General features: G+C 37.1%; 1 protein-coding gene across 1 annotated transcript in view; it reads left to right on the top strand.

Annotated features, from left to right (window-relative positions):
- The first annotated feature begins 3528 nt into the window (after positions 1-3528).
- The window catches only part of LOC104273147 (exocyst complex component 2), a 35113-nt gene continuing 28216 nt past the window's right edge, over positions 3529-10425 (top strand). The window contains exons 1-3 of the mRNA XM_009868376.1: positions 3529-3671; positions 8280-8456; positions 9835-9961. Of these exons, the coding sequence (XP_009866678.1) occupies positions 3554-3671; positions 8280-8456; positions 9835-9961 (422 nt within the window). The 5' untranslated portion in view covers positions 3529-3553. The remainder of the gene's footprint in view (positions 3672-8279; positions 8457-9834; positions 9962-10425) is intronic.

Below are 10425 nucleotides of genomic sequence, written 5' to 3'. Positions count from 1 at the left end.
AAAAAAAAAAAAAAAAAAAAGAAAAAGCCATGTAAAAACTTCTTCAGTGAGCCTGGCTCCTCAGAGGAAATATCTTGTATAGAAAACAGTCTTTATGGAATCTCCCCTAGTCTGTATAAGAAGGAATGTTTCAGTAAGAGGGCTGCTATTTTTAACGTTACTATTATATACATAATACATATTTGTAAAGAATAGAATTTACAACAAAAAGTATTAATTAGATTATTGTGTCTTTTCATGAAATGAAAGTATACTACTTTTTTTTGGCTTTGCCTTAAATATATATTTTATTTTATTTTTTTAAAGAGAAGCCTGCTTTTGGGCCACAGTGGTGACTAGGCTACACTTGCCAGTAAGCAGTTCATTTTATTCAGTGACTGTTATGACAAACATGTCAATAGTTAAAATTACTATAAGAAGGAGCAGAGAAAAATATTATAAATGAATTGAAAGCTCCCAAGCATTTGTTTGGTATTTGTAGTAAGGAGAGATACCACAGAGTTCCTTCATTTGCTTTTTGAAATAAATGAAACCAATTGCAGTTTAAAAGTAATAATAGAGCATCTCAGTGCTCTAGTGCTTTTGTACTGTGTTGAGATTTACTGTGGTATTTTCATGCCAGTGAGGTATTTTGAAGCAATTCTTAGTAAGTATGGAAATACTTTAGAAGAAATATTAGACCTCAGGAGGCTCAGCTTTTTTATTACATTTATTTAGCTCATCATGAGGGAGGATCTAGTGCCAATTTCTGAAATCCAGAAAAATATGTTGTAATATTAGTTTTGAGTTTCGATATTGATTCAAGCCAATTACCTGTGTGCCTAGGTATTTTGAAAGAAACAATGGCTGCAATGCAAGGGAACCATAATATTTTTGGGGGAGGAGTGGAGAAAATAACCAGGTAATACCAAAGTAACTTCTGTTCTACTTGTATTCCTTAAGAATTCTGCATCACCAAGTTCCTGAAGATGGCTTGTTTTGTACATCTGTGTTACTGATTAACATGCTACATAAATCTTTACCAAAAATTGGTCAAAAGTAAAAGAGGTTTTTTCTGTTGTCTTGCTAGCGTCTAGATACGTGCTGCTTCCGGCAGAAGGTGACAAGGTGCGTAACCCCACTGTTGCTTTGCAGCCGTTGTGTATTCTCAAGCTCTGCTGAGGATCTGTGAGCAAAGCTACAAAGACTGTGTAGCTAAGATCATGAGGAATGGATGCAGTTTGTCTTCCTTGCTCTGTGTCAACTTAAAATCATAGAATCATTATGGTTGGAGAAGACCTTCAAGATCATCAAGTCCAACTGTTGTTTAACTCTGCCATGCTGTCTTCTAAACTTAGGCAGCTGATTCTTCTCTAATATCCTCTTTGCACAGGACTCCAAAGGAAACTTCAAATTCTGAAAGGTTGGAATTTGTGTGCAAGTGTGTATTGTAATTGTATAGGAATAAACAAGACTTTCTTTGCAGTTTGGGATTCTGATTGCTCCAGCTAGTATTAGATTTAGCGTTGGGAAGTGGGAAGCTTATTTCCCTTGTGCTGCCTGGTGTTTTGTCAGGACGTGCTGTGGTTGTGTAGCTTTGCATGCAGCACAGGTGAGAGGAGAGCTGGACAAGCCTTGTGACCCCCAGACTAGGGTCCCTGACAGGAGACCAGGTCTGTCATTTTCACCTGTGGTGAGGAAGTGGATCGACAGTAGTGCAGGGGGACTATCTGGACAAAAAGGCTTTGGGTAAGGAATAGGTGGTTAGGAAGAGAAATTACCAAGGTGTCCAGATTTGGAAGGAGAACTGGGATATTAACACCCCTCTCCATCTCTGCTTGAACTTGATATGATATGAAATCAGAGGGAGAATCGTCAGGATAGGGGTGGGAAATAATTTGGCTACCAAACTAGGACCCGGCCTCAGTTTTGAGGTGAGGCAGAGACTGTCTGTGTGATGAGGGGAGAGAACCAGGAGTGGGACATGAGGCAGCAGGAGGGACGGGACTCAGCCTGCCAGAGCACAACCTTCTCCTCCATAGCTGGAGAGGACTGTCCGCTCATCCCTTTGTAATTTGCTGATACAGTCCTCCTTTCCTTCAGTGCTCTTCTTCCACAAGCTTATTGACTGCATCTGATTACTCCTTTCTGTAGCCTCATATTGGGTTCGTGTGAAAAGTTCTGGTATTTTATGTACAGAGTTTTGTATGATACTAGAGAACTTGATTCTTTTTCACCAGATTGTCGTTTGCAAAAAACCTGGGAAATTAATGTTGAAAAGTGTTTTTAATAAATGTTGTGAAGTCACTCAGTCAGGAAATATTAGGAAGTTTGTCAGTTAAAAACATAAAATCAAAACAAACCACCTTAGTTCCAGACATATGTTGTGCATCTCATTAATTACACACTCTTCAAAGGCAGTCTCAAATGATGCAGATAAATTCCTGTTAGAAACTGATCATAGATAACTTTACAAGGTTCCGGAATACCAAATGAAAATTATTTTTGTTACTAGGAATTTTTAAGGATGAAGTTGTGTCTCAGTAGAAGAATTCAGGAGGTGTGAAATTGAGCAGATGATGCAAAATTACTGTGGAAATCCTTAAAAGAATCTCTTCTGCCTGTCTTATGACCTCTGTCGGACCTGTATACCTGTGGGCAGGCTCTTAGTTTACCAAGTGGTGTAAACGTGAAGTTCATGGGAGCTCATGTACTTCAGGCTATACTCATCTGCTTCTTCTAGCTGCAGAGCTGCACAAAGAAAACAGCTAATAAGCTACAGAAATTTGTGATCAGTTGCACAGTAAACTAAATGTAGGCTGCATAATGCGCTTACCATATTGGTGTTTATATTATAAAGCTAATTAAACTGGTTTGAGTTGACTCCTGATTTCAGGTGCAAAGGAATACTCCTCTTGAAATGCTTCTCTGGTGATTTTTATGTACATTTTTGTTGATCAGTTGGGATAGTATTTGTTTTGTTGACGTTCTCTGCTAGTGTAGTGTCTGCAAGTAATGTTTCAATTTTCTCAGTTTATGTAAGTGTTGATACTTTATACAAATAAGTGCTGGAGACTTCTTCCTGTGGGACTGTCTGTGCCAGTAAGTCTAATTTTGATGGGGAAGTTATCCATATGTGAAATCATAGTCTATCGCTTCGCTTAGCGATGCTAAACTTTCTGTGGAATACACTAATATCTTTCTAATATGTGATTGAATAGGCTCATTTGAATTCTGACATCAGTGATTTGGAGTGTATGTGTATAGTATCATTAATTATTTTAAGGGTTTAATGTCTTTCTCAATATTCTTTAGCTTTAGTTCTGAATTGTAGAGTAATTTAAAAAATTTAAAAAATGGAAGTGCAAAGAAAGTGTAAGTATTCTTCATTATTTTATGACTACATGGCAAAAAAGGCTTTGAGGGTGGTGTTCCATATTTATGTTCATGTTTCTCTACCATTTTAGAAGAAGAGCTTGAATGTTTTTTAATTTTTACATAATATTGGTTTTAAATTATTGTTTCTTACTGAACAGATAAAAGCAGTCCAGTTTTCAATAACTGAAAAGACATCATGTCTCGAACACGGCAGCCCCCGCTTGTGACTGGCATCTCTCCCAATGAAGGCATCTCATGGACAAAAGTGACAATTAGAGGAGAAAACTTGGGGACTGGGCCTACAGACCTCATAGGTAAGTTGTAAAAAAAACCCCACAGCCTTATTTTGAGACTGTAGAATGTCACAATCATATCTAGGATATTATTACAGACAGTTTTTTTGCATGGTAAAATCTATGTTGCACGGTATGAGGAATGCCTTTTCACAAATGTGTGTTTGAACCTATAAATTCAGGGCTGCTGCCTGATGTGTAACTAAGCAGAATGACCGTACTTTTCTTGATGCACCCGTAGCTTGACTCAACACCCTGTGCTGCATGCCAAGAACATGTGCCAACCGGAGCGTAGTAGAAGGTGACGGTGAGATGCTCCCTTGTTCCTTTCCCAGGCGTTGAGAATGTCAGCGGGGAGACGTTCCTGTCGGAAGTATTCTCAGTGTAGTGAGAAAGTCACTGAGTGTCGCTGTTCCTTGGATAAGTGCAAAAGTCAGTTTGTGTATCTGCAAAAGTTATGACCAAGCAGGTTCAATGATTCAGCTCCACATTATGTGAAGAGCCCTTTCCTTCACTGTTTCGGTGTTAATGTGGTAACTTCATCTGAATCGTCATCACTCTCGCGTTGACAGAGGGAACCGGCAGTTTCCTCGAGTTCTCCTGACCGTACAGATCTTGGTCGTCACTGCTCTGTTGCCTCTTTTCCAGGCTGAAAAGTCCTAGTATATTCAAATTTTCTGCATGTATCTTTCACTGAAAGGTGACAAAAAGGGTCAATCTTTTTTGGTTTCAGTGCCAGTCATGGGTGAAGGTCATCGTGCTTACATGCACTGCTCAGGATATGAATGCATTGTGCCAGTCATGGGTGAAGGTCATCGTGCTTACCTGCAGTGCTCAGGATATGAATGCATTATGGTATAATACTGTACTCTCCCTTTTGTTTTGTATTTTCTTCCATAGAATTCTGATTTCCGTATAACTCCTACTAAGCACTGAGCTAGGGTTTTCTATTGTTCTGCCTATTATAGTTCCATGCCTTAATGCTTGAAGGTTAGATGTCACTCTGAGTCCATCATCTTTGAATTTAAGGTTTTGCCTGTAGCGTCTACATTATAGTGCATCCACTCGTAAGGTCTGTTCTGCTTTTTTCTAGTTTTTATGTTCTTTACATTCTGAATAAAGGAATAGGATCAGCAAACTTGAACATGTTTATCATGTCATTTATGAATATATTGAACATAAACGATCCTAGCACAGACCATGTGGAGACTTTCCTCAGTGAAAACACACCATTTACTGTAACCCTGTTTCTATTTTAACAAGCTATTTATCCATTTGGAAATCATATCCTATAGCTGCTTAATTTTCTTAAGCCTTTCAAGATGGACTTTGTAAAATTTTCTGGAAATCCAAGTTAACTATAACTACTGGAATTTCCCTTATTTCTCTTGTAAGTTAAGCGTATATACACTTCAGTATTCATGTTAGACACAATTCATCTAATTTGTTGTGGAACCATGACTCCTCTGAAGTCCAGTGGAATTTTGTTTGGCTTTGCTAGAAACAATATTTCACTTCATGGCTGTAAACCAAGATTCCTGAATTCCATTCATGGCCACCACAATGAACTTTATGGCCAAGGATAAACTATTACAATTTTTCCCTTCACTTCAGTTTGCTGTCTCTCAAAAGTGGAGGCAGTATTTTCCTGAGCTGCTAGATGAGGTTGTGGTACACTAATGAATCTTTATTGAGAAATAATCAAGTAGCTGATGACACTAGAGGTGAGTATCTTTCTGTGTGTTTGTGGGGTTGATGTACATTGGTAACCTTGTTAATTCATTGGTATGATCTTCTTAAAAGTCATCAGTGCTAGGTACTCGAAAGGAAGACATCTGAACTGTGCCTCAGTATTACAGCTGACTGTTAATGGTTTTTCTCATATTTTTTTCAGAGTAACTCTTTCAACGCACACTACTAATAATTTCATGCTTTGAAATAAAAAGAAAAAAAAAAGGATTGCCTTATTGCTTTCCATAGGTCAAATCTCACTTTTCTCTAGTGAGCGACTAAAGCCCCAGACATTTTTTGGTTAAATTAGGCGTGTAAATATTCCCTGTGAGTTGGATGGAAATACTTGCAAAAGTGAACCTTTTTAGGCATGAGATTTAAGCAAGTCTTGAAGGTTTTATAAAGTTATAATCTGCTATCTGAGATGCATTAAAGTGAAAAGCAAGAGACTTTTTATATATAAAACCTAGAATATTGCTTAACAGAAGAACCTGTCCTTTTGTTTCTTTTAAGAGAGAGCCTTCTATTAATGTCTTTGTATCTTTGAAGCCAAATAGGCTTTTTATTTGTAACTCTATAGCTCATAGTACAGAAAGTCAAATCCAGAAGATACCTCTGACGTTGATGCTTTCCAGGTTTAATTTGTCTTTTAAGACATTTGCAATTTTCTTCTTTGGGCATTGTAAAATTGGTAAATATTTAAGGTTAAATAAAATAGGGAAGTCTCAATAAGAGAATTGCTTTTCCTACTTGTTCAAAGGCATTTAAAAGCTAGAACTTGAGTATGATGCTCTCGTATAAATTTGTATCATGCAATAGATTAAAATGCAATTTTGTTTAAAGGGGAATTTTCTCTTTTGGGAGAAAAAAAATCTGTATTATCTGTACTATCAAAATGTTTCTACCAACATGCCCTTATTTTAGAAACTGTCTTTTGCCCATTGTTCTGGTTTAGTATGGTATATAAAATGTTGAGAGACATACTTTCTTTTGCATTTCTGAGATACACACAAAGACTGTTTCCCTCCCATTTCAGAAGTGTTGGATCTTGTGATTTTATTGAACCTACGAGGAGTAGAAAATAATTGATGCAAGGATTTTTTAAAACAGCTGTTCAAAAGGATTTACCCTATTTACTTGCTGTAGTCTTCATTTTAAAGCATTGCTTAATTTAAGCATGAGTTCACACCTTTGAAATTCTAGGGTGGAATCGTCTTTATGAATGATTCAGACAAATTCTTTCAGCTAGTATTAGTTCCTGCCACAATCTTTTTTCCTTCAGAGAAGTTGCTAGCATAAAGCCACAAGAGATTTAATAATATAATGTAAGGTTAAAACCTATGCATCGTGAATGTGTGGGGGTTTTTCTTCCCCTCTGAAAAATAAAAACTGGATAAAATGTTACAAATAAATAACAACCAATTATTTATTTCAAGGCGCTTTTTTTGTGTGTATCGTCTTTTGCTCCTGCCCTCCTCTCCCTACCTCTTCATTCAGGCATCTTTTAAGAAACAGATCTACTGTCCTTGCAAAAGTAAAATTGCTTTCAGTTGTAACAAGATTCAGTGCCTCTCTGTTTTTTTATTTTTTGTTTTCATTTTCAAAATAGTTTTTGGCAGAGAGTAGGGCTTTTTCTGTGACAACCATGAAAACTGCCAAATTTGTCTGCTGCGTAATGTCAGAGACGTAAATTGTGAGAGAAAGTAAGTGTGAAGCTTTGGTACTGAGCCATATATGCTGACCCTTTTCTGTCTGTAAGTATTTTTTTTTAAATTGGTCAGAGCTTTCTAGAAAGTAAAAACAAAAGGCAAGCCAACAGGGGAAGAACCACTGTGCCTGACTGATTTATAGTCCAGTACAGCCAACACACTGGTAGGGCCATGTGCTTTTGGACATAAGGCAAAAAGTTTCTAGGTAAGAGTGATACTTGAGGAACAGCTTGATTAGATTCTTCTTAAGTTGATACTGTAGAAATTAGGATCTTGCCCATTCTTCAAGACAACAAATCTCTGATTTGAAATATCGAAACTGTTGTTCTAGATCTGAGTAAACAATCTGTCTGTTCTGGCATCCAGAGTGCTGGTCTGGCCAGAATTGACCAGACTGATCTGTCAGATTCATCAGCTGGTCAGACTGATTTGATGCGAAGCCCCAGGAAGCCTCAGACCTTGTATTAAGGACATTTTAATGTGCCACAGTCTTCTCCTGCAAGAAGACTTCACGACTAAAATATATATTATGCTTTAATTTTGTAGTGTGTCATTTTACTTCTTATGGAAAGGTTTAGAAGAGGAAATGGGTAAACGTTACATGGTTATTTTTTCATCCAACAAAGATGGTTTATTCAGCAGAATTAGTCTCTTATCATGGATTTTTGGGACAGAATATTTGAGATTGGGACAGGATATTTGTTGATTTTTTGACCAAAAACACCCTTGTGTTCACGGTAGTACTGCTGATCAGATAAAGTTAAAGAAATGTTGTTAATTGTAAATATTTTGCAGTTTCTTTGGGATTTTTGCTATGCAATGTCATATGAAGTGAACTTAGAAAAGATTTTTTGCAGGCAGTTTTGATGGAAGTTTCACAGAAGTGCTATATGGAACAGCAGTTCTCTAAGTGTCTTACAGGCAGAAGATCCATTGTACAACATGAAGGAAAAGTTATGGTAGCCCATAACTGGTAGAAGAGACTAAAATATGCTTGAAGCAGCACTGCGTGTTTCATGAAGTGTCACTGGGACAAAAGACTTGGAGTCACCTAGGGAACTTGTGAAAAATGTTCTCATGATTCTTTCTCTGTTGTTTGCTGCAAGAGACATCATAAATGTATTTGCATTATAAAATTTCAAAAGATGCTTCTATTCACAGTAAGTTTTTTCTTTTTTCTTTTTCCCAGGTTTGACAATCTGTGGGCACAACTGTCTGCTAACTGCGGAATGGATGTCTGCCAGTAAGATTGTGTGTCGAGTCGGACAGGCTAAAAATGACAAGGGAGACATTATTGTTACTACAAAGTCTGGTGGCAAAGGAACTTCAACTGTTTCCTTCAAACTACTTAAACCTGAAAAAATAGGTATTTTTCTTATTCAAATTCACACCTGTGTTCCTTGCTAAACAAATACCTGAGTGCCTCTTTAAATAAAATGTATATTTAAAATGATTGACCTCAGGACTATCTTCAGTTGTCTAGGAAAAGTTGGGTATAATAGTCAGATGTGCAAACCTATACATGGACAAACTCGTGGTATATGTGAATTTAATCCACCTATTTCAATATCCTGATTAAAAACTCGAGTGACTAATGAAGAGTAACCTTTTTTTTTCTGTAAGGAGTAGCACTAAACTTCTAAAGTTTAAAAAAAAAATCATAACAGATCCAGTAATTACTCTTAAGTGTCCTAGGTAATTACAAAATATAAACCAGCTTATGAGATTTACACCTAAATCTTGAGCTGATAGTTAATCCTTTAAAGAAAGGTGAGTCCTCAGTGCTGTTTCTTATTGTAATTCAAACTGTCCTGCAAGATGGAAAGCCTGAAGTATTTCTTGTGAGATGCTTAACCATTGAAATGATGTTGCCAAGCAGTCTAGGACCTCTGCTTAATCTAGAATCCAGTCTGAAACCATCTGTATTGAAAAGAACTTGATCATCATTGGTGAAGTTGGATAGTGATCTTTTCTAATGTAGGGATTTGCACAAGAACAGGTTTAGGCTTTTGGCCTTTGTGGTTCAATGACAGTTGAATAACTTGTAGTTTTTTCCCAAGCTGCACTAAGACCTTAAAAACAGAAAGGTGAATCAAGTGCAAATGTTACACAGTGAACCTTTTGGTGCTGGGAGAGAAGAACTGATATTTTTAAAAATGGACATGGGAATGGGGTCATTTCTAGTGTTGATCATCTGCTGGATGTATTAAAGGTCATGGCCAAGGGTATAGCTGGCTGCTTTTTAGGCTCAGGGCCCAGACCTTTGCACATTGTGCCTAAGGCTTCTGAAACAAAGTCAGTCCTGTGTCCTTTGAGCCATCCATCTTAGCATGTTCACTGAATTTTTGGTTAGGGAATGGCACAGAAAAGGGATCTTCCCTAAAATATGCAAATAAGACAACGTCCAAGTAATTGCTCATTTTGAAAGTAGCAGATGACAAGGTTTGGGCATACTTGGAGGAATGAAAAATACTAATAATTTGTGATCAGGGAAATGCTCTTAATGTACATGAATTCTTTAAGAGGGTAACATTTGATGCCCAGCCACAAATACCTTTTCAACAGCTATAATAAAATAATTTAGCATAATTGCATCCAGGTTGTTTCGCAATGTATCTTTCAATATATTACCTAGGTATGCATTTTATATTTATCAGGATTTTTCAAATTAATTCAGTATGTTAGAAGTTGATGGTGCTGGACCGCCCTTGTTGTTTTAAGGATCTGCGCTCTGTTTTCTCTAGGTATCTTGGATCAGTCTGCTGTCTGGGTGGATGAAATGAACTATTATGACATGCGCACTGACAGGAACAAAGGGATTCCCCCCTTGTCCCTACGTCCAGCTAATCCGCTCGGTATTGAGATAGACAAGTGAGTACCAAATGCCTTTAATCCACTTTTTGAGTGATTTTTCTCTATATGTGCCTTTGTGAATTCCAGAAAAGTTTAATGGTTTACAGGGGAAGGAGAGATTTAAAAAATATATGTGTATTAGCTGTTAGTATGCTATTTGGTACTCAAAAGAGTTGTTGGTGCATGTTCTATCCTGCTTCATAATACTCGGTTTTGGATCATCAGTTAGAACTGTAGATTATCTAAAGGCACGATATATTGAACCGCAGTGATATTTAGATTTTGAGGATTGATAAATAACCTAAGGCTTTGGGTTTATACATTGCGGTTGCAGAATACTTACTGTTGCATTTGAGTTTCATGGGGCTTTTAAGGATGTTTAGATTGCTATCTGTTGCTAAAATTGCGCTGTAAAATGTGAGTTATTGCACCACATCAACTAGTTTATTTTATTGGAATATTAATACTGTTTTCTAAACCCA

This window comes from Apaloderma vittatum, unplaced genomic scaffold (assembly GCF_000703405.1).
Source record: "Apaloderma vittatum isolate BGI_N311 unplaced genomic scaffold, ASM70340v1 scaffold16894, whole genome shotgun sequence".
Classification (NCBI taxonomy): domain Eukaryota; kingdom Metazoa; phylum Chordata; class Aves; order Trogoniformes; family Trogonidae; genus Apaloderma; species Apaloderma vittatum.
Note: the sequence above shows the minus strand (reverse complement) of the source record. Positions and strands in the feature narration are given on the sequence as shown.